Source organism: Thunnus thynnus, chromosome 14 (genome assembly GCF_963924715.1).
Source record: "Thunnus thynnus chromosome 14, fThuThy2.1, whole genome shotgun sequence".
NCBI classification, from domain to species: Eukaryota; Metazoa; Chordata; class Actinopteri; order Scombriformes; family Scombridae; genus Thunnus; species Thunnus thynnus.
Window position 1 is genome coordinate 24,714,864 of NC_089530.1, and position 24,633 is coordinate 24,739,496.

The window sequence follows — 24,633 nt, forward strand, 5'->3', positions numbered from 1 at the left end:
AGGACAAACTTCCTTCCCTTCCCTTCCCATTCACTGCCAGCATGTTCAATGTCTAGTTGATACAATTTTTAAAATTTTTTTGCCAACAATCTGCAACTGCATTAAGAAAATGACAGTAACAGATTGTGAAGCAAAGTCTATTTATTACTCTACGGTACTTAGCAGAATTAAGAGTTATGGTAGTACAAAAAAATCTACCAAGTCACCCCGGTTGAACTTGAAAACTGAAGGTGCCTTTGAGTTTGTGTTGTCAACTTTAAGGAGCAGCTAAAGACATTCCTGTGTAGACTTGCATTTGTTTATTTTTATTGAATTCAATCTCTTATATTATGTCTTTATTTCAAGTCCTCCTAATGTATTTTTATGTTAGTACATTGAGACATCTACTCTAGGTGAAATGCTTTATGTACGAACTTTTACTTTACTATTACTAAAGTACTACTTCACATTTAGTATTATTGAACTACTATAAGATAGACTATAGTTAAAATATTCCCTCTGCCTGTTTTTAAAGGCTAGTTACAGTTAGGCCTGAATGCTAGTTGTCTGAAGTTATTGTTTGTGAAATGTGAATGAATGTCTCTGCTGACTTGACCATCCCATTCATATTAAGGATAATTTACCCACCCATTTAAAAAGTTTAAATGTTTTATGCCAACAGTTATATCCAAAACACAAAGACCCCAACTTAAAGGGGTATTTTGTTGGAACTGGAATATAATTGAAAGTTTCTGTACAGCTAAAATGATGTTATCTACAATAATAGTAAAGAAATGTACATTTGATGTAGGTATGTATTTCCTTATAAGGCTACTCCAGCAGGTGCTTTTTGTCCCAGTGTGGATGCTAGGGAATGCGACCAGATGCGGGGCAGTACCAAAACAGACTCTTCGCCTCACTTCCTTGGATCCTTGTCTCCTTTCCTACGTAGCGAACAAATAACCGGTGACCTTTTATAATTGATATTTGAGGTATGAAAGGTTGTCAGTGTGTATATGTGCCTTTCATCCTGGAAAACAAACACTTTACGTTAAAACAAGTTAACAACTATAAGATTTGAATATCAGGAGAGGACACATCTCTTTGTAGAAATGAGACTGGATGGGAGTACGTCACGATTAAGAGGAAATCGCCCGGCACGTGATTGAACGGTGACGTCAAAAGCCGGTGCCTCTAAAGTGAAGTGACCTTCTTTACGACCGACAGAAACTGTTCATCGGTCTGGAGAGGCGGTTTTAACCCACCCCTGAGTGATTTTAATCCGTCGCATTTTCATCAAAAGGTAAATTTTATTCTTCCCATTGAACTGTTAAAGCAAGTAGAGAGTGTGTTTGCGATTTTTATTGTTCAAAAATGATGCTTAAATTAGAACCGGAGAGATAAAAAGGGAGATGCTGATAACGTTAGCGCCCATTGTGGTGAATAGCGCGGTTGCCCTTTTTGCGTAAACTGAAGGGCTTTATTAACCTAGCCTGTTATTCAGTGGTAATGCAATAATTACGTTATAGATTGAATAGAGGTTGGTAAGTGTATATAAAATCGCCAGGTGTTGCTAGTAATCTGTAAAGGTGGCAGTTTAAGGTTGAAGGCGTTAATCTGACACCGACATTGAAGCATCCTTGACAGCCAACCCCACTAGCGGGGATATACAGGCCAAGATAACCGCGGATTTTAGCTCACAGTACCCTATCAAATAAAAAAAACAAAACAAAAAACAAAAACAAACGTGAGCGTAAATACAACAATAGCTGCTGTGCTGCATATGAAAGCTGCTTTTATTTTTTTATGGTGGAAAGTACTGAATGTCATTGATTTGCTTCTTGTGAAGGAGAATGAAAAGGCCGTTAATAAAATGACCGTTAGTTGCGCGTTAGCTGTTTTGTAAATTAACGTTATTTATCTGTTTCAAATGCAACTGAAACTTGTGCTTGTATCAATTACTGAACGCCACGTCTGTCAGTCTTGTCTGCACTGCAGTCACGTTAGGTCACGTTCGGTCAGTCTAACCGCTCGTTTTCCCAGGGTGTTGCACCGAAAATTGATACCCCTCTTAATCTATTCCCCCTAAGGACTTTAAAAGTTTGATTACGACTTTATTTCAAGCAAAAATAAGCTTCTTAACAGTGAAAGTGTTCATTCTTCACAGATGGAAGTCAAGCTGATTTTGCAGTAATTGGCTTTAACACCGCTAACGCTTCCTCATCGGTAATTTGAGAGCAGAACGAGGAACGGAGACACATTTTTTCATAAAACCCACCGGTCTTCTGCTCAGTCTAGTACATTAAAGTTAACGTCAGCTCTTTTAAACTCTTGTATTGGCTGCACTGTAACAGCGACACATTAAATCTATCCTGTGATTAACTTAACACAAACGGTATTTACTCTGAAAGATGGCCGCTTTTCTTGCGTTGTAACCCCGGGCTGCGAGACGTTATTAACGGTAATATAACGTTTAACCGCTAGGCTAACAGGTTCGATGAGCGCTGTTTTCTTGTCAGGTTACCTTCAAATGACCCCAGCAGGAGTTTGCCAGGACACAGAGGGGAAATGTCATAACTAGTCTGAAAGCAAAGTAAAGAAAGAAAGCGGTGCTACAGGCGCAGACAAAGTTATCACCTTAAACGACCTTCACAAGATGGCGCCGGTCAAACTTGTCATAACCAAGGTCTATGAATAGAAGCAGTTTTATTTATGGATCGAAATTCATACATGTATCTTTACTGTTGTCAGTAATTAATTTAGAATAACTACGTACTGTAAACTTCCTCTTTCCTCTCCCATTAATCATCTCATGACCCCTCAATGACCCCTTGGACTGTATATACTGTACATAAAGTAGTTGAAACTAGCTCCATCACCCGCAGCTACAACAGTAACATGCTGCTGTAACACTGATGCTTCTGTATTTATAATGTAATGATGTCATTTATAATAATATATCAGTCAGAGGGACCAAACCACTACTTTTACTGCAATACTTAAACTACATCAAACTTTTTCTCTCTGCCTGTGTGTTTCTCCAGCTGACTATGGGAGACGTTGCCAAGGGAAAGAAGACTTTTGTCCAGAAGTGTGCTCAGTGCCACACAGTAGAGAACGGGGGCAAGCACAAGGTGGGCCCCAACCTGTGGGGTCTGTTCGGACGTAAGACCGGGCAGGCGGAGGGCTACTCGTACACGGACGCCAACAAGAGCAAAGGTCAGTTCAGTGGTACTTAGATGTGACTCCTACTTGATATAAAATTAAGATGGGAGCAGGGCTACAAAATTAGCACCAGCCGAATGCAGGTAAAATATGGAAGTGGCTTCACTCAGCAGCCAAAAAACAATGGCTGGTAAAATTTGAGCTGACATAAAAATATTTGACATATTGTGAGTAGTAATAGTACACAACTACAAAGTGAGGAATGTCTCTAAAATAAAATGAAGCTAAAATGAAGCTAGTGCAAAGCAGAGATAGTTAAATTAATATATAACTGCCCCTTACAAAAATGCAGACATGATTAGAGTCAGTTAATCGATTGGTTAGATTAATCACCAACTATTGTGATAATCAATTAATCATTTTGAATCATTTTTATAAGGAAAAAAGTCAAAATTCTTTGATTGCAGCTCCTTAAATGTGAAAATTTCTGGTTTCTTTAGTCTTCTATGACAGTAAACTGAATGTCTTTGGGTTGTGGAAAAGACATTTGAGGACGTTATCGTAGGCTTGGGGAAACCATGATCAACATTTTTTTTTTTGACATTTTGTAGACCAAACAACTACTCGATTGAACGAGAAAATAATAGACAGATTCATCCATAATGAAAATAAGTTGCAGCCCTGTGAATGATACATTTCATGCATTTAATTAATTGAAGTGTGTCAAATAAAACTGAACTTTATGTTCAAGGCTGTAACTAATGATTATTGTCTTCAAATATTTTCTAACCAACAGTTCAAAAACTCAAAGTTCTTCTATTTACATAATAAGATAAGATACTGAAACAGAAAAGTCACATAATCCTCTCATTTGAGATTCTGAACTTAGCAAATCTTTACAATTGTGGTTGCTATATGACTTAAATTATCAATCAATTATCAAAAATGTAGTTGAATAGTTTTCTATCCATAAGTTGAGCAACTAATCATCTCAGCACATTATCAGTTCTATACATAAAGCTTTGAAAGGTTGCGTACAGGTGGAACTTTGACCCCTATTATCTGACTGTGTAATCTATCTAATCTCTCATCGCTGATCACATGTCTTTTCTCAGGTATCGTGTGGAACGATAACACCTTGATGGAGTACCTGGAGAACCCCAAGAAGTACATTCCTGGAACCAAAATGATCTTCGCCGGCATCAAGAAGAAGGGAGAGCGCCAAGACCTCGTCGCATACCTTAAATCAGCAACATCATGAAGTTGACATAAATATCAGAATATTTAATGTCATTTTATTGTGTTTTTTTTTTGTTTATGTTTAGGCTTGCACTTGCTAATTATATGATTTTATGTTTAGACATTTGTACGAAGGTTAATTTATGTCGTCCGGAGGTTTGAAAAATGGTACTTCTTGTGAGCTGTTCACAGAAAGCTCCGCTTTCTTTTAAAGGTCAAGGTGCGAGCAAACGTACAAGTGGCCAAACATAAAACTACAGTCATCTTTTTTTTGTTTGTTTCTGTTCTTTGACTCAAATAAGGAAAAGAACAAAACAAAAAAAACTAATCACATTATTTAAAAATGCTAGCTTCGATAGGTTGCCTGACCTGTCACTCATTCTGTTTTCCATGACAACATGTGTCTGGCACTTTCTACTAGCCGGACCATCCACCATCAACCTCATTTTTAACTATAACTAAAAAAAAAAAGTGGTCTAATACCCATGAAATCAGTGAAACAGGGTGGAAATCTTGAGATTTTTTGGTGGTTAACTGGTACTGACACTGAATCTGCTCTCAGCTTTCATCCTAACTGGAGTTTCTGAGCTGTTTTTAGGAGTAGCACATGAGCACAGGGTGAATTTTCAGCACTGCTCTTCAAGATTACCACAGATCTTTTCTCTCCTGTCTATCCTTATATCTTACCAGTCAGAAACTACAATTTTCCATGAATGCTTTGGGAATTTAGGTGCAGACTGAACATTTTGTCCTCTTAAACTTCTGGATAAAACCTCTTGTTGCGTTCCAGATCTCCTGACAGAGCCTTATCTGTCAGATTACTGAAGCAGCCCCTCTATGCTCCTCTTTTTACTCCCCTGCTAGTCATCAGACTCTATATGAGTTTTTTAAAAAGTTGTGCTAAGAGTGAAACACTGTTATCTGCCTCCTTTTATAGCTACAGGGTATAAATATGTACCAATGCCTTGAAAAACACCACCATGCTGAGATCCCAGCTGGCATCCAATCGCCAATGCCGAACAATGTTCTAGAGGTATTGATCTTATAGAAAAAACTTATCAATCGCACCACCTGGGGTGAAGGAAGATTTTGTTATTTACCTGGTTTCACAGGCCTGAAAGAGTATGTTTTAACTTATTTTACTGTAATCCGACATAGTGAAGCTGTAAAATATTGTCAGGGGGCTGCTTTGCTGTCAGTATAGGCGCAGCAATATACTGTATGCACATAAATTATAATATAATGTGGTAGCTATGTTGTGTGGTTGTGGACAGGATGGTTGAAGGATCAATAAAAAGAAAACGTCCAGAAATGTAAACATGGCTGGTGTGTCTTCATTTCAAGGTGTTGATTTTTGTTCTGTCACGATCAGACACAGTTTAACAGAAGCTCATATTTTGGTATTAAGAGGACAACAAAACTAAAAGATTGTTCTTTAATGGTAAGAACACAGAAGCCAAAAAAAACCAAAAACATAAATAACTGGTAAAAGCTGAGCTACAAGTTTTATGCATTGGTGAAGAATAAGCAGACAACTTTGCTGCATTTATCTTATTAAACTTCTAGTTACATTTATTTGTAATTTAAACTGTAAAACATGCAGTTGGAAAAACTGGCAAATTGTCCAACAAATCATTAGAACATCAAGTAAAAAATATGGAATATGTAAAGTGGTGTGTTAAAACCTGAAGGCAATAATGATTTAAATATGTTCAAAGTGCAAATCACTGACTGAAAGTGACTTTTATGGCTTTTTGTGTCTCAGTCAGCTTTGTTAAACTTCCTCATTTTGACCTGTAAATATAAGATTTGCTGCGGTGAAGCAAATCTGATCTCGTGATTCTTTAAACAGAACAAATCTTAAAATGTTTACTATCTAAATAATGTCTGAATAGTAGAGAGAAGATTAAATCTCTACTACTAACCAGTCAAAGTGGCTTTTTCTGCCCTCTGTCCTGTGTAAATACAATCAGCAAAAAGTTGATTTCATCACTTCTGGCTGAGTTGGACTTTACTCCGAGGGCCACACTCGATCATATACTGACTATGTTATATAATCCTCCGCTGCTCATGAAGTCTTTCTAGGAACTGAGCTAGCTGAGGGCGGCCTGAGTCCTGCTGCATGTCGTGTTTCTTGTTGGTCAAAGGTCAGTTTGCATCAGAGACATGACTGGATCTGTCCTCAAACAACCTGCCTGCTTACAGAAGCAGGAGGACATTTAAACTCCGGAGGATATAATTAAGACACAGCTGTTGAGGATTATTAAATTCCTCCTACTTATATCCTGATTTTATATATTTACACTTACTATACCCGTTTTTTCCATATTGAACATATTTTACACATGATCGGTATCTAAATGTAACTTTTAGAGCTTTATTTAAATTGATTGATGCCATAATGTGCATGGAAAATGTTATTGTTTATTAGTTTATAACATTTTTAATGCAGCTAATGGTTATCACATTCATTTCTAAATGTTTGTTCCTTCTCTGGTATCTTTTCCACCTGTGTAATGTAAAGAAAGGTGAGGCACATAACTGCTCCAAGGACAGACTCATAAGTGTTTAGTGACATCTGGTGGTCATACTGGTGAGCTATACAATAAAAAAAGCATTTTGTAACTGGTACCTTTTGTAATGAAGGACAGAAGAATGCAGGTCTTATAACTGGCATATCAGGATATAGGACCCAGAGGCAATTTAGTAATAGTAGTAATTAATTTTAATCCTTTTTGCACAACATGTTCTTTCTTTTCATATGAGAATAAACCATTTTTAAATAAGCCAAATAAACACAGAGAATGAATACGTACATGTAAATTATTTCAATTGGAACGAGCTCTAAACCTGTAAGCTTTTTACTGATTTCCTTACAGACAAAGGGGGTCATTAAGAGGAGCATCTTAGTGAGTAATTAGATGTACAAGGAACAAGGAAATGTTTTTAAAATAAATACATCTGAAAAGACGTTGATACCGATGAAATTGTCATCCTGTATCAAGAGGGAGTCGTTTGAGTAAATTGAAAGTTTGCATAGAAGAAGAAAATCCTTAAAACAGACTGTCATAGATGACATCTAGAGGCTACAGGAGGAGAAGACTAGCTGCAGGAGGTTGGAGACAGGAGGAGCAGAGGAAGAGGAAGATCTGGGTCAGAGGAAGGTGGAGACATTATCAGGTTTACAGCAGCAGTCAGGTGTCGGACCCCCCCAGTCGGGAATCCGGTGATCCCTGCTGGTCGAAGTGGGTGTTTCACAACAGTGAAATGCATGTAACCAAGGACAAAAGCAAAGTGATGTAATTGCACTAATTACCAAACAAAAACCTTTAAAGTTATACAACATATACAATAAGATGTGTTTTACATCGTGAGCTGTGGCAGTTTGGTTGGCAGGAGAGAAAACTACAACATGTAATTGGACATTATTGTACGTCTATTGGCACAAAAATGGGACTTAATCTGATAAATTTCCAGGTGCGTCACAGGAACCAAAGTGTTGTAACGTCGTATGACTCAGATTTGAAACAACATGTGCTTGTGGTGTCAGGCACGGTACTCCAGGGCCTCCCTTTAAAGATATAAATACAGCTGACATATGACCCAAATGCAGGATTATGGGTGACAAACAGCTGTGTGTGTGTGTGTGTGTCTGCGTGTGTGTGTGTGTGTGTGTGTGTGTGTTCTCAGTGGCTCACAAGACTGATAGCACAGTTGGCAAAGACCATGCAGAGACCTCAGTGTACATCTGAGTTCACGTGAGGCGTTACGAGGCCAAAATATTATTATCACAGGTTTGTTTCAGGGTTAAAATGGGAAAGGTCAGTGCTGCTTTGTTCCCCCGGGCAGTCTGACTACTGAATGAAGATAATAAAACCTCTGACTCTTTTTTTAATGACAATATTTGCACAAATTCATGCACCTTGTGTCCACAAGCCACTCCCAGTATTCACTCCCATTATTTACAGGATGTATTTCATGTGTATGTGACAGATGAAAACCTTGAAACCTGAACCTGAATTATCTGAATCAGTGTTCTTCAATCCAAATACACACATATGTATTCACAGTCTTTAAAGGAAGCAGCATCAATTTGTTGTTTTAGATGAGGTAGGATGTTCTTGTATGTGTGTCCGTACTGTTGTTATTCACTGCAGTGAATAATTAATTCATTAAATATGTCTGTATTTCTGTCAACCTGATGTTGATGTGTCATTCATGATTTGTTTACTACCTGAGGAGAAATGCAGGTTCATTATATTTTCCTTTGTGTTGGTTAAAATGTGTTAAGAGTATACTGATGATTTAGAGGAACAGGATATAACACCGCCAGAATAATAAATATATATATATAAAAAGCATGGTGTTGTGTGGTCATTTTAGCACTGCAGTTACATATTTCAGCCACCAGAGAGCTCTGTTGTCTACAGTTTTGTCCAGTTTTGGCCAAAATCATTTTGCTGAACAGTGTTTTTCAGTGATGGCAGCACAGAGGACTCTTTGTTACTTTATTTAACTACTAAAATTAGGGATTTTTTTTTATAAATATTTCTGGCTTTCATTTTCCATTAGCCTATAACTGTCATTTTAAGCTTTTCCAAATTGTACATTTTCCATTTTACTTAAAGCATAACATAAAAAATAAATAAATATGTTCCCTTTTATATTGCCATTTTAAATGTAAAGATCCCCTTCAGACATATAGTACTCTATTACTATTACTTACTTGGAACAATAAAATGCCATCGCACAATACTCATTTGAGGTCTCAATGTCTGATTTAATTTTTTTTCCCTTCCTTTACCTTTTTAAGAATGAATCAAAGCCAGACTTTTATTAAAGGATGGGTTCACAGTTTTTCAAGTCTGTCTTCAAACAACAGTCACGAACCCAAATGAACATTGAAACAGGTTTTTCTTTCTCTAATCATTCCTCCTGTTCCTACTAGCTATTAAAAGATCCCTTCATAATGCACTTACAATGTGAGTGATGGGGGACAAAATCAGTCCTCCTTCTGTGCAAAAATGTATTTAAAAGTTTATCTGAAGCTAATATGAAACTTCAGTCGTCCAAATGAGTCAAATCAAATAGATATCTTTCAACGTTACAGTCTTTTTAGTGCCAAAGTCCCCCATACCTTATTGTTGTGAGTAATTGCAGGTGAGCATTAGTCGTCAAATGTAAAACACCTGCTGTGACATCACTGGATGGGGTGTGGCCAGAATCGCAGCATGCATCAAAGTTTGAAACTACAGAGAGCAGGTTTGTTAGGTTATGTAATTCAGCACCAGTTTACCTTTCAACATGACGGACAGTGTTATTTATGAACTAATATAACGGTGCATAATTCTGATTTATCCTGAAGTTGTTAAAGCTGCAGCGTCAGAGTCTTTCTGGCTGTGAAGCAGGATTGTGGTCTGAACATGGCTGCCATGCACCGACGGGTGAAGATAAAACCCCCTTCAGTGTTTCTGTTCCCAAACATTCCTGATATATTCGGATGACCCTCCTGGGAATTTTCCCATCAGTCCCTGTTCCAAACTGGACTTTTTCCATGGGAACCAGGCAGGATTTTTTTTTTGTTTTGTTTGCCCCTTTCTCTAACTATACACTGTTTCTCAGAAGCCTGTCTGTCTACTGTCTAGATGTCGGTCTGTCCATCTCTGAATGTCTCTTATGTGCATCTCTGTCGGTCAGAAATTAAATTCTAAGTATCTTCCGGTGATGTAAGGTATCACAGGCACGTTTTTTTCATAATGTGTGTGCACAGATTATAAATTCTTACCCTCGAACTTCACAAATCACTTAGTTTGTTGCCTCAAACAAGTGTTGAATTATTGTAGCAGTGAAAACTGAAGTTACAGGCTGTTGTAGTTTTAGAGCGTTATGTTTAAATATATAGGTGCCCATGAAATACATAATTCATCCCATTTAATCCATACAGTACAGTTTTGATGCTGCAATGGTTAGTTTTAGCAATGTGAGCAAATGTTTTGTTTTTTCCCCATCTATCTTTAGCTGTTGGCTGCACATGTGTCAATGCGTGATGCAAAATAAACCAAGTTTTCAGATTGTAGATAATCTTCTGGCTTGACCGCTGTCTTGTGTGGATTTTGGACCGAGATGCAGGGAAATACTTGAGGTTTTCATATTTTAAATACGATGTTGTGTTTCTGCTCCATTAATCATGTCACACAAGTGATTGATTTGAGAAAATAATTTATTTGAAGTTACAAATTGCTAATTCATATCCATTTAGCCTCCTCACTGAACCTGCATCTTAAACAAACAAACGCTGTGAATGAACTTGGTTTGAAGTGTTACTGAGCAAAAGCAAGAGTAGTTTTGTAAATTGTGCTTTTAGAGACTTTTCCACATGTATCACATAACATAATATAACAAATAAAGAAAAAAAAAACTGCAGGGACGATGCACCAGCAGTTCAAGCAGTGACAAAAGTACTTTACATTAAGGCAGCTGTTTGATTAAATACATATTAGCAATAGGTTTCAACTTTCAACAACAACAACCTGCAGAGGTACAAACAGTCCAGAGAGTTGCTGCATGTTGGAAATCAAACTGGTGAGTACTTCCAGGCTAATGTGTTTCTTTGTTCTGTTTCCACCCTATAAACAACACTGTGAATGTTATCTGTGTGTTGCAGCATTTAGAGAAAGAACAGACTAACAGTGCCAAGTTTTTGCAAAGTTTTTTTTTTAAACTTGTGTAACATTCACATTATTAAACTGGAATAATAAATACAAAACGAATACAGAAGAAATATTCAACAATTTTAAATCACACTGATCACTTGATAATATGTAGTCTGCTGTGCTGTTAAGCGACTGCACAGTCTATATTTCAGATTATAGAGATTGTTGTCCACTGTGCTCATAGCCAGAATGAGATATTGCCACAATACAATAAAGTATAGAGACTCACCGCTGGTCATCCAAACTGACTACGGTGTCTCACACACGATACGGTGTACACATGGTGAAAATATTCCGGTGGCAAGATGCCATCTGATGCATTTAAGCTTCACATTCTCATCCACTGATGAAATGGTTTGGACTAACGTCTCTATCAACCAGACACTCCTGCAGTTAAAACTTAAACAAGCTCAAGACGGGTTAGACTCTTAGGATATACAGCAGCCTATAAGTGACAAGCAAAAGTTTTCTTTGGTATCAGTTTCACAGAATTATGGCAGTTTTTGTTGCGGAACGTTGAAGTCGACGCTCTCGGACGAGTGAGCGGAGTTTCCACGGTTTCCGCAGGTATAACGCTGGTCGCTGGAGGCATCTAATGGCTCTGAACACCTTCAGTGTCGTAACTCCCACAGATATAAGGCTCAGTTGTTAATTTCCTGGGTAGATTCAAGGGCTGTAAACCATCAGAACAACCACTAAATAACAGGCATTGCTACAGCTTGTCAACAGTAGAACAAAACTAGACGAAGGATAGAAGTTATCCAGTTAGTTTTTGGCCACTTAAACTTTCATAATCTATTAATATATATATATATATATATATAAATGTTTGCTTAAAGTTGCAGCATCTGACTCATATTTGTCATTTCTGCCCCGGTATGCCATGATGTGAACCTCTGACATTAACTATGAGCTGCGATCAGAAGACGTTTGAGAAAGAGAAAAGGATTATGCAGCCGTATAAAGTTGAAAGCTTCTCATAAAGTAAAAGTGAATCTTTGGCATTACTGTACATTTATCATCCGTTCGAGTGACGTATTTGGCAACAAGGCACTTAGGTTGAGTACACTTAAAACATGATGGTGGATTCAGCTTGTTAGACTGCTGTACTTCCTTCAAACTTCAAATATTTAAAACAGTGTTTCTCAATTTTTTTTATATCAAAGGACCCCTAAACTGAAACAAAAGTCTGAGAAATACTTGTTCACTTGTGTTTAGTCTTTCTGCTCATACAGGTTTCCTGTAGGGGGACATTAATTCCCTGACCTGCTTAACCCTTTAGGAGAAGAAGGAGTGTACTTCCCCTTTAAACTGTCTGTGTGTAATGTCAGTCAGTTCCATAGAAGGGAATGTTTACTTCTTTATCAACCTCATTAACAATATGCCTCTTGAGAGGATGAATTTGATTAATATCATTGTAGAAATTGAGTAGAATTGAGAAGCATTTGGCTCCGAATGAGGGGAGATCGATGCCAACTGGGTCAAAGTGGCACTAATTCCAGAGACTCTCCCTGTTTGGCTTCAGACAGCAGGTTAAAGGGTATAAAAGCTTTTGGAAGACAGCAAATGGGTTGGTCTGTTTTTCCCTCTCCAGGAAAATGGAGGCAGGCCAATGTTCTGGTTTTTCCTACTAATTACATGCAGAGGACCCCAAATGACAAACAATTATTGTGTGCGTATCCAGAGCCTGATATATCTCATTCCTCTGTGCCGTAGACCTCTGCTGCTGTCACCCAAAAACTATTAAAAACACGTCAATGAGCCAAAGCGCTGCGCTGCGTGACATGATCTTTGTCCCCGAAGAGCTGTAGTTTTTTTTAGAGTTGACTCCAAAGACCAATAACAGTGTCAAGTTTGCACATTCAAAACGCATCAACACACTCTGCTGCAAATCTGACGAGCTTCAGTCCGGTCAGTGTCTTCGTGTCAGCCGTCAGGAATTTAATGTCATCTTCAAGTTCTCCATTTGTGTCTTTTCTTAAGGCCACCATATATCAGAAGAAGCGGTTTGTTTTAATGACAGTGAGAACAAAACAGACAGGATTAAATGGAGGTTTTGTGTAGTGATATGTATCATTTGCATGTGATATTGTGAATAAAAAGGTCATACATGTGTGTGAGTAGTTAAATTTGTCCGTTTCTGCCTTATTTCTAAACGGCAAGGTCGTCAGCTCTCGTTCGGCTGCTTGTTCCGCTGGTTTTGCTTAATCTGCGTTTGTCTTTCTGATAGAGCCCTCCATTTTGGATCTGAGGGCAGCTGATCTCCCTGGTCCCAGGGTTGTAGCAGCCAATGTCGGCCCTCAGGTATTCGTCGTCTTGGATCTGACCGTTGCCGGTCTTCTGCCATGCGGGTGAGTAGGAGTTCATCTGGAGGAAATTTTCGTCTTCCGCAGAGGAGGCCATTTTGTGCTTCTCGGTGGCCATGTTGTCTGAGTTTTGTTGGTCAGCTAAGCGGTGGTTGGGGAAAGGGAGTGACAGGAAGTGCGAGGAGCCAGTCACACATTGGTTGAAATCTGGAGGCGGCGTTGATGGTGGCGGAGGAGACAGAGAGAGCTGCCGAGCCGGCGAAGCATTGGCGGGAGTGACGGTCCTCCTGGAGAAGAGTAATCGCCTGCAACAAAGAGGTTCATACAATTTTTACCATAAAGAATTAGATTAATAGTGAATATGAACGGTGAAAGAGGTTTTCCTCGCTGTAATCATTCCTCCTGTTCATCTGTTCATACCGGCTATTAAAAGATCCTCTTCAAACGTGCTTTCAATATAAGTGATGGAGGCCAAAATCCTCAGTGTGTCCACACAGTCATTTTGTGCAAAAACGGATTTAAAAGTTGATGTGAAGCTTATATGAGGCTTCAGCAGTCTGAGTTAGTCATATCAAGTGGATATCTGCTACATTTATAGTCTTTTTAGCATCAAATTCCCTCTTTGTGTTTCCCTGTTGAGCTGCGGTGGAAGTATAGTAACAAAAAGAGGGACTTTGGCACTAAAAAGACTGTAACATTGAAAGATATCTACTTGATTTGACTCATTTGGACGCTGAAGCTTTATATTAGCTTCAGATAAACTTTTAAATACATTTATGCACAGAAGGAGGACTGTGGATTTTCTGTGCATTATGAAGGGATCTTCTAATGGTCAGTATGAACAGGAGGAATGATTATGGCAAGAAAAAATCTGTTTCAATGTTAATTTGGGCTCCTGACTGTTGTTTTAAGACAGACTTGGAAAACTGTGAACCTGTCCTTTAACTGCACCATGAGCTACAGTACGAGGTTGTGAAACGATGGTATGCATAACTGTAGAACCCATATGTGAGGCTGATATTAAGTTGTAAAAGTATTTGAAGTTGGCTAATCATACTCAGAAGACGTGGGCAGTCATGTCTCAGGTCAGCAGGCTATTTGTCTCACACAGTTTGGTCTTAAAGGTTATTGACAGGAAGTAAAAGCTGAATCACTGAAGGCTTAAAATAGTTACAGGACTCGTAACTGTAGGAAATGTACTTCTTAAGATGTTGCAAGAGCTTTGTTTTTTTATCCTATTTGAAAAAAACTAATACAAAGAGCTTCTCCACCTAAATAAGCAATACAAATCCTTATATTTCTATAGCCCACACGTGAATACCTTTCACTCTTTACTAATAACATGAACCCAAAACACCACAACATAACCATATCCCCTTCCTTAAACTGGGAGCATGTGACAAAGTAATAATCGGAATATAAAAGTTCACTCACTCTGGTTTTGCATCTTTAAACTAGACTGTAGCAGTTTACAGACACATTAAAGTCCACTTCCTCTCAAAAATGAGTTTTGCTTATTGTTACTTCACTTGGATGTTTGAGCTTCACTGTGCAGAGTCTGTTTTCACATTCATCTGCTGAAGGTGCTCACGTTTCACCTTAAATGTGAGTTAAAGACGTGTGTACATACGAACAGGATTTGTGACATCACAACAAGTCTGGAGCCAATCATGGTCCAGTATTTTATTTATACAAGTGTGATGTTGAAACTGAGAATGTGCAGCCAGTGCACGTACATTAAGAATAGACTAACTTATGTAAATAAGAGACATCTTGTGTACAGCTGGAAGATGATTTTTTTTTAGTGAGGGAGTAGTTATGCTTTTAATTTAACCAGTTATTATTCAAGACGTCATGCTCTGAGCTTGTATCACAGGTTTTACTGTGTCCAAGCTGCGATAACCCTGATGACTCCTCATGATGAGTAAATTTACCTTCATATGTAAAACCAGTGGAGTCCAATTGCATATTGCCTACGACTGACAGCATACATTTTAAGATTTATTTCCTCCCATTTAAATGTAGCCTCAGTTCTCATCTGTTTCAATCAAGTTTAAAAATCAACTTGAACATTTATATCATCTATTGTAAAAAAAGGACTGATGACAGAAGTGTTGCACTGGTTTAAGGTTAAGGTTGAACACTGCGGGTGTGCAGTCAGACACAAAGAGCACGAGATGAAGAGATCCCATCCAATTAATAGTTTATTGTGAAGTTTGAATATTGAAGATGATTGATAGCTTATTTTCTATATTGACACAGTCAAACAAAGGAGCTGAAGGTCCAGAAAAGGATTCACACCAGAACCTCGTCCTCTTTTATGGGCTGCTCACTTCCTCCTCCCTCCTGCACTGGCAGGTTAACCCTTTCAGTCTCACTCTTCTCAACATCTATGTCTTCATTTTTTTTGAAATGAGATTATTTTTGCTTGGCTGGGAGAGGAAAAAGGTCTGCTGGTGCTTTCAAATAAACAATTCGAACAAAAGGCTGTTTTGTTGTAAAACTCAAATCTCAAAAATGGCAATAAGTGACAATGAACGTTATAATTTTAGATTGTTGTTCAGCAGCAGATATTAGGTCTTGCATTTCAAAGCTTCCTTTAACTAACAGACAACAAACAATTATGAACTTTGACTGATAAATATGTTGGAATATTTATGTCAGATTTGTATCAAAACTACAAGTTGATTTCCATAAGGTAAAAGCACAATCTGAAACTAATGGATGTCTGGAAAATAGTTAAGAATAGTCTATACTTGTGGTCTGTAAGTTGTGCTGACGATGGCTCTTTGGCTGAAATGTTCACTTTTTGTCCCATTTTTCACTGCGTTGCTTTTTGCAGATAGATTCTTTTGCATCTTCCAGTTTTTCATCAGCATGCAGGAAATCTTTTTTATGAAATGTGTCTGGAAAATAGGAAATTACTCTAAAAATCCAGATGCAAATTGACGACATCCAGAAACAGCACCCCTGGTTGGTTTTATTAGTTTGACATATAATGACAGACGACACTCTTATTCTTAAACTAACTGCAGTCATGTTGGTAATATGCAGTTCCCACCTGCAGCAGTGTCTCCATGCCAGGTGATACAGTTCCAGGACACTGAGGACCAGAGAGACCCCCGACACAGCCAACATAAACACTATGAAGACATTTTTCTCTGTTGGTCTGGAGACATAACAGTTGACTGGATGTGGACACGGCCTGGCCTGAGAGAGAGAGAGAGAGAGCAGAGAGAAAACGACTGCAGGTCTGAATACGATGTTTTATAAATTCATTTTAAAATAATGTTTTGATATATATATATTTTTTTACCTGGCAGACATACAGAGGATTGAGGAAGATCCCATACAGGAAGTACTGGAGACAAAGAAACACCACCTGTATGGAGGCCAGTCACAGTCAGCTACATTCATTTATAGTTTTATACGCACGTTTACAGGTTTTTTTCACCGCCTCTTTCTTTTACTTCCCTTCTCTATTTACCTCAGTTTCTGTCAGTATACTTTGGTTCAAATATGACGTCATTATATTAAAATGTTATATAATATCCTGTAATGTCATATATAATTGAATATTTGATTAGAAGATAAGATTCTTGCGTAAGGCAATACAAAGTCATAAAACTATGAAATTATATACATGCAGTACAGAGTACACAGCCATTTTCTTTTTCCAACTGAAATCAAACAGTATACATCATTTTACATCAAAAAATATTAATTAAAATCTATTTTATAGGACCAGTGGGCTGCACAACGCAGAAGCAAACCCCAAAGCTAAAAACTATTTTGGCTTATGCACCGAGTATTTGGTGTTTTTCATTTTTCATTTGACTGATTAAGGCGCCATCTTTGAGTCCGGTATCCAGTTCTTATAATGCATCCATGGTCGCGAGTTTCCCATAAGGTCGATCATCTGGCTAACATGTTAGCAAATGTCTATTTACATCCAGCAGACACAGAGCAACATAAGCAATCATTTTTAGTTGTATATCTTGTAGGGATGTGCAGAGATCCCAGTATTTGTATTTGTACTTGTATTTGTATTTGTATCTGTATTTGTATTTGTTGAGGCAGCAAAATTATTTGTATCTGTATTTGTATTCGAATAAAAGTGGAAAGAGGCTTAAAAATCCTGTTTTTGTTTTTATTACACTTTTAATTTTAGAAAATTATTATGATTACTGAGCTAAAACTTTACTCATCACCTCATTGCAGCCAGACCTATCTATTTGTACACCCATAACACAGACACAGCACACCGTGTAACGTGTAGGGAGGAACTTCAAAGGCAATTATTGATTTTCACTTTTCATTTATTGCCTATTTTTTACACCCTAACTTTGTGGAAAGGAGAAGGGGAACAACAGGTTATGGAGAGGCTTTAAGAGCACTTTGCTTGTGTCAGTAGCTCAACTTTATCTCTGGAGAACACCCCCAACAAATACTTTTTAAAATATTTGTATGAAACAAATATTCGTATAAAACCCACTATTTGTGCTTTGCTGAATAATGTATTTGTATTCAGGCACACCCCTAATATCTTGTCACCTAATGACTTTAAGTCCAATACTAGTTCTACTTTTAGCTCTGGTTTGGTCCTCACCAACTCCTCTTTAGCTGCTAGATGTTCCCCTTGAACCAAACTGTAAATGAACCACAAAACCAAAGCAATGAGCTGAAAGAGGCTAAAATTTGCAGTGGAGTTAATATTAGTATTCACCTCCATGATGCTTCGTATCAGTATACTCAAAACGTAGGTCTGCAGCAGCGCTCCCCTCAGACGGAGTCGACCCGTTATTGGACTTTCTCTTTTTTCCTTTCCTTCGTCCTTCTCTCCTTTCCTTCCGTGATTCTCTCCTCCTCCTTCTCCCCCTCCCGGGTCCTCCTCTCCCCCTCCCCCGTCTCCCCCTTCCTCCTCTCTGCTCCTCTTCTTCTCCTCTCTGCGGACAATGTGCATGGCGTGGCCCATGTAGATCAGACTGGGAGTGGACACAAACACTATCTGGAGCACCTGGGAAGACATCGGGTGAGATTTATAATTAAAAACATTTCAGTTAAAGGTTAATGAAGCAAAATCAAACCTAATTTTTAGATGTTTTCTTGCAGAAAGAGTTACTGTTCATAAATCTCAGATGTAGGAGTTTCTTTGAATGCATCAGTTTATTTTAGATATTTCTGGTAGTGTTAATAGTAAACACACACTGGCCACCTTATTAGGATCACCTGTGCGATTTAATGCAATCCAATACAACAGCTCTGCCATAAATTCTATTTTTACAAAGCTTACACATTTTCAGTTTTTGTTGACATTGTCAGAAAGGTGATTATTCTGCTTTGTGTTTATTATTGATGTTGTAGTGGGTGGTGGTGGTGTACTGGAGTGTATTATATTGGAAACTGCTCCTAATATTTTATCCATCACAGGGGACATATTATGCTTTTTCTGGTTTTCTGTTATTTATATACTGTTATGATGTCAGATGTCATTGCTAAACATGGTTTAAGTTCCAAAACTTGAGGTTAACTTATGTAAAAATGCTCCCTGTTAGTCAAAAAGTTTTCTGAATGCCTTGTTTTTCTTTTCTTGTTGGCACATCGTCCATGCCCATGTGCTGTTTTTTTGTCCGCTCTCATATTTCGGATCGGATTCTGACTCGAACATGTACAGATGTCCAGTATTTGAGAAGTTGACGAGTGAAGAACGAGTCTGTTGCATGGTTTGTTGACGTAGTCTCCTGAACGGCCTGAAGTTGGCCGTTACACAACTTCAGGAAATAACAATCAGAGCAGAGTTGGCTCACCTGGAGGCGGGCCTTAAAGAGACAGGAGCTAAATCAGCCTGTTTCAGACAGAGGCTGAACTGAGGGGCTGCATAAAGGGTCAGTATAAGATAAATAAGGAGTTTTTTGAACTGTAAAACATGCAAAGATATTCCAGTAGAGCCCCATTATTAAATATATAGGCCTGAAAATTTGCATAATATGTCCCTTTAAAATTCATCCTCTGGGAATTGTTGAGTTCTGGATAAAAGCCATGCTGCTAGCCTGCCTAAAAATGATCAGTAATACTATAAAGTATGAGTGTTTACCACCGCAACAGGCCTTTATTTAAGTTGATATTACACCCAAATAACAGCATCAACTATATGTCTCATTCATCTGTATGTTCTCCCTTGCTGCAGACATTAAGGTGTCTTACCCAGTATCGTATATGCGCTATAGGGAATGCTTGGTCATAACAGACGTTCTCGCAACCGGGCTGTTCAGTGTCACAGTCAAAATCTTCCTGTTCGTCACCCCACGATGACTCAGCAGCCGTCCCGAGTACCAGGATACGGAAGATAAACAGGATGGTCAGCCACACCTGTGGAGCAAAAAAACACAAAAAGGTACATCAAGCACACATGTCAAAGAATATGGGAATAAATATGGTATTCAAATAAGGATAATTTTCAATAATCTTGCTTCAAATATGAAATAACTTCTGTGAAAAAAAACATTAATTAATGATTGGTCATCTTATTTTGAGGGAGATTTTTTAGAATATTTTAGACTTAAACAATATCTGAAGCATTTCTAAGATGTATTAAAATGTCGCACATGAACATAAACTTAATATCTGTTTATTATAAGAAGACTCAGACACCAGGGTCTGGAATACCCAAAATAAACAGGATGATGTGGAAATATATTGATGTTTAATTTATATTGAGCGTGTGTATATGTCTGAGGAAGTCTGGAAGACTGGTGCCTCGCTGCTGCCCTGGCATGCAACTTGTGTATAAATGTTTGTGTGTGGTTATGTGTGTGTGTGTTTTTGTGTGATACCTTGCCAATGGAGGTAGAGTGTTCTTGCACTTCCTCAAGGAAGTTTCCCAGCAGGCTCCAGTCGGCCATAATCAATCACAGCTCAGCACAGATTTCTCAGTATCACTCAGCAGGTTTCAAGATTCACCTGAGGAACAGAGCGTATGGGTTTCATAGCTGCGACTGGGTCAGGTGGTGCATTGATTAGTTTATGAGATTAGGTCTTAGGAACTCATGCCTGCTTTATTTCAACAAAATAAGTTATATAAACACACAAATACTCTGTTCATGTTTATGATTTATGTACCCGAAATGTGAAAAAGCAGAGGAAAATTTAAGGAAAGCTCAAAAAGTAAACAACATGTCTTTTTGCTTCATTTTGCAAGTTAATAACTTAGAATATATTTCTGAGAACAGACCAGTGTGACTTGGATTATCGCACACAAAACTTAGAAATGTTCAAACTTACAGTCATTTGCATCCAAATTAGTTTAAATAGTCCAAATAGTTCACAGTAGAGCTGATAAATGTGTTGGATGTGCAATTGTGATATGCTATTAAAGACTCAGGTGCACAGATTTAATTTGTCTCTGATTGACTGTACATGTTGCAAATGGGGACCCTGAAGTAAAAAGATTATATTGTTGTTAAGTTTTTCATGGCAGCTCAAGAGAAGCAAGTAATATTTCTAGAAAATAATCTGCTATTGAACAATTGACGAATACAGTTTGTGCCTATTGTTTAATGTAATGTCGGTTTTTTGCTATGAGTCCTTTTATCATCTTCACCCTATGATCCCTCTCTCCACCCCGGCCCCCGACCCCATTAATAAAAACGTCTATGCCCGTGTCTTAGTTTAGCTTCACTCTCGCTTTCCCACACTCCCCCCTCTGTCTGCCTCTGGGGAAGGAAAACTACGTCTACTGTAAACACTGCTGGTACCACACACACACACACACACACACACACACACAAACACACAAACAGCATTTTATTAATGCATTGTATACTACTACTTCTATTTTTTCTCTGTAAAATACAAACAAGACTAAAAGTTTCTGCTAAGCCGTAATTTCTCAGGGACAGATTTGATACTGGACAGTGATTGGCTCCGAATTGTTTGTGATGTCACAAATCAGATTTAAGATGAGCACAGAGAAACTTTGCCCTCTTGAGCAACTCTGCACATACATCATTCTGCACAGAGAAGCTCGAACATCCGAATGAACAATGAGAGGAAACACATTATTGAGAGGAGGGGTACATTAAACGTCTAATTCACTGCAGCAGAATTAATCACATTGATTTGTTTCATTTTGTCTTTAACCAGAACAAACATCACTGACCATTTCATTTCACTATAGATGCTGTCTTTTCTCTGTCTATGTCATTTAACTTCAACGTGTACTTTTAACCTTCTTAGCATTCGGTTTCTGAACTTTATTTCAGGATCCGCGTCGTATAATAGATGAAGAACTACGATAAGATGAACTTTATCTGCCTGCAGAGAAAAAAGCCATTTAAACCACATCTTAAGAGAACTCGAGAGTCTCGAATCAAAGATACTTTTTAAGTTGTTCTTTTATTTCTTAAATGCCCCTAAGCCTTTAATGCCCCTCCCTTCCTGTTATTGAGAAACCGAAAAACTTTGAAATCACTGTGTGTGTGTGTGTGTGTGTGTGTGTGTGTGTGTGTGTGTGTGTGTATATATGTATGTGTGTGTGTATTTATGTCTTTCACAAGTGCTCCCTGCATCATTAATAACAATATTACTTCCTTGTATAGACTTTCGCCTGACCTTTGTGTGCATATGTGTGTATGAGTCGGTGTGTATGTGTGTGTGTGTGTCTGTGCCCATTATCCAGCACTCAGTATTGTTCTGCATCCTGTCTTGATAACACGCACACACACACACACACACACACACACACACACACACACACACACACACACACACACATACACACACACATACACACACACACACACAATAGGTATACAATAATTAAGGATGGACCACTGACATCACTCAGACCTGAGGATGTTTTTAATCCGATAAAAAATATTTATAACTTACACTATTAATAATCAGCAATGATAAGTATTCATAGGTCAAGAAGATAAAAATGTGAGACATTCATCAAAAAACGGGGGAGTTTAGAAACAAAACCGATAAATAAATCAAGTAAGATTGTTCTAAACAAAATGTCTAATTTAATTTAGATGATTTTCACATTTTTAATGTCGACTTTGACATTAAATTACCTGAGTTGAGTGAATTTTCTTCACTTTAAAGCTTTTCAAACCCACCAAAATAAATCAGTTTTTTTTAAATGTAATTCCTGAAAGTTTATATTTTGGGTTTTAGAAGGTTTTCTGTTTGTTTTATTTATTGTCAATGCATTTTAAAGTGTAATAAATTATAATACAGTGATGAGTTTTACTTTAGATATTATTTGCCAGAATCTTGTTGAAAGAGGGGTTCACAGTTTTTGAAGTCTGTCTTAAATCAACAACACATTTTTCTTGCCATAATCATTTCTCCTGTTCACACTGACCATTAGCAGATCTCATAACGCACTTACAATGTAAGTGATGCGGGCCAAAATCCACAGTCCTCCTTCCATGCAAACATTTATTTAAAAGATTATTTGACGCTAATGCGAAGCTTCAGCCGTCCAAATTAATCAAATCAAGTCAATATCTTTACGGTCGTTTAAGTGCCTAATTTCCTCTTTTTGTTATAATCTTTCCATTACAGCTGAACAGGAAAACGCTGTCCGAGGAAACACAAAGAAGGAATTTGATGCTAAAGACCGTAAATGTGGCAGATATCCATTTTATTTTCCTGACTCAGATTGCTGAAGCCTCATTTAAGCTTCAGATCAACGTTTAGTTTCATTTTAGCCCAAAACTGTGTCTCTGTCCCCCCCAACACTTATATTGTAAGTTCATTATGAAGGTCAATATGAACAGGAAGAATAATTACAGCCAGCAAAACCTGTTTCAATGTTCATTACACCTGTCTGTCCCTGGCTTCCTGAAGGAAAACTGATTTGGTCTTTTATGCAATATCAGATATCAGAAGGGAACTTCTTTCATGATGACATCAGCTCCTTCCTGACCACAGCGTCACACAGTTTAACCTGTAATTGTTTGCTGTCTTTGCACATTTTATTACTGGGGGGGAGGGGGAGGGAGGTCTTTTAAAATTCCTCGACAGTTTGAATGATACATTGGAGAAATTTCACAAATCTGACTCCAACAGAAGTCTGAAAATTCTGTTTCAGAGAAGTTTTCACCCAAACATGAATGAAATTAATCTGATCAGGTGACAAATTGATTCAATGAAGATGCTTGAAATCGGTGATAGTGAATCTGTAAGTGAATACATGGTGACTTTAGCCTAAAAAGAAATGTCTGGAGACCAAGTTGAAGACCTCATGTTGTGTTAAATAATGCACCTCACACTCACACACACACACACACACACACACATGCACACTTTTTTACCTGATTTAGGATAAGTGGGATGTGCAGATTACAGCCTTGAGCAAAGTAGGTAAACTGGCTGCTCTCCTCTTCCTCTTCCTCTCACCAGTTGTTGCTGAGCAAGGCACTTCTCAGTGACCGGCAACAGGAGACGTTTATGTGTGATTTGGTTGCACAGGTCCAGATGTCTTCCAGTGGTCTTACAGTGTATAACAGCGAGTCTCCAGTCTGGAGTGGTGAAGTCCAAGTTTCTGTCTGAACTTGAGGAAGCTTCAGGATCTCAGCAGAGAGTCAGACAGACAGAGAGATGGATAAATGCAAAGAGAAAGAAGGTTGAACTGAGTCAGTTTGAGTTTACAGAGTGACGGTCCAGCAGCAGACAGATCAGAGCACAGTCTGTGTCCAGAGGTCTGAACTGAAAGGAGTGTGAGAGTGTCGTTTGTACCAACCTCCCACCCTGTCCCCCCCCCCCCCCCCCAACCCCTCTCTCTCACTCTCTCTCTCTCCCTCCCTCTGTGTCTCTCTCTCCATCGTCTACATCTCCAGAGGAAGTCGGCCCGGTGCCTCGCTGCCTGCTATTCAACTCTCATGTATGTGCTTGTGTGTGTTTGTGGTGTCTGCCATCTAAAGGAAGTCAGATATTGTATTAGGACACAATGGCTGCAGGTTCCAGTCCTGCCTTCCTATTTGTTACTCTATTCTTCTCTATACGTCTCCCTTTGTCTCCCTCGGTCTCTAATCACTGAGCTAATTGCTGTGACTGTTTGAAAACTTAAAATATAAACGCAGTTCCCACTTTCAAACCACACTGTGCAGCTTGAACACACTTTGTGCCTGAATGTGGTGGATAATTTCCATCCAAGTTCAGCTTGTATTTTTAACAGATTTACAAAAAGTCGGTAAATTAAATTCTTGTGTATTTCTGTC

At 38.3% G+C, this 24,633-nt stretch overlaps 2 protein-coding genes across 2 annotated transcripts; one reads left to right on the forward strand and one right to left on the reverse strand.

The window, feature by feature from the left end:
• The first annotated feature begins 1,134 nt into the window (after positions 1–1,134).
• Positions 1,135–5,701, forward strand: LOC137197336 (cytochrome c). The gene is made up of 3 exons (XM_067610681.1): positions 1,135–1,282; positions 3,024–3,198; positions 4,260–5,701. Exons 2-3 carry the CDS (start codon positions 3,030–3,032, stop codon positions 4,403–4,405), a joined length of 315 nt encoding a protein of 104 aa, XP_067466782.1. The 5' UTR covers positions 1,135–1,282; positions 3,024–3,029; the 3' UTR covers positions 4,406–5,701.
• Positions 5,702–10,585: 4,884 nt separating this feature from the next.
• Positions 10,586–24,133, reverse strand: LOC137197338 (gap junction alpha-5 protein-like). The gene is made up of 7 exons (XM_067610683.1): positions 23,728–24,133; positions 20,236–20,362; positions 19,607–19,771; positions 18,129–18,419; positions 16,719–16,784; positions 16,464–16,612; positions 10,586–13,707 (listed from the first exon to the last, which is right to left on the reverse strand). The coding sequence occupies exons 2-7, from the start codon at positions 20,302–20,304 to the stop codon at positions 13,248–13,250; spliced, it is 1,200 nt and encodes a 399-aa protein (XP_067466784.1). The 5' UTR covers positions 20,305–20,362; positions 23,728–24,133; the 3' UTR covers positions 10,586–13,247.
• Between the last annotated feature and the right edge of the window lie 500 nt (positions 24,134–24,633).

What these genes read in the sequence shown, in the direction of transcription:
- LOC137197336 (XM_067610681.1), top strand. Translation starts at nt 3,030, where the DNA reads ATGGGAGACGTTGCCAAGGGAAAGAAGACTTTTGTCCAGAAGTGTGCT. An exon ending in GGACGCCAACAAGAGCAAAG is followed by an intron (nt 3,199 to 4,259) that starts GTCAGTTCAGTG and finishes GTCTTTTCTCAG; the next exon opens with GTATCGTGTGGAACGATAAC.
- LOC137197338 (XM_067610683.1), bottom strand. Translation starts at nt 20,304, where the DNA reads ATGGCCGACTGGAGCCTGCTGGGAAACTTCCTTGAGGAAGTGCAAGAA. An exon ending in TGATACGAAGCATCATGGAG is followed by an intron (nt 16,785 to 18,128) that starts GTGAATACTAAT and finishes GCCTCCATACAG; the next exon opens with GTGGTGTTTCTTTGTCTCCA. An exon ending in GCATGGAGACACTGCTGCAG is followed by an intron (nt 13,708 to 16,463) that starts GTGGGAACTGCA and finishes TCTTTGTTGCAG; the next exon opens with GCGATTACTCTTCTCCAGGA.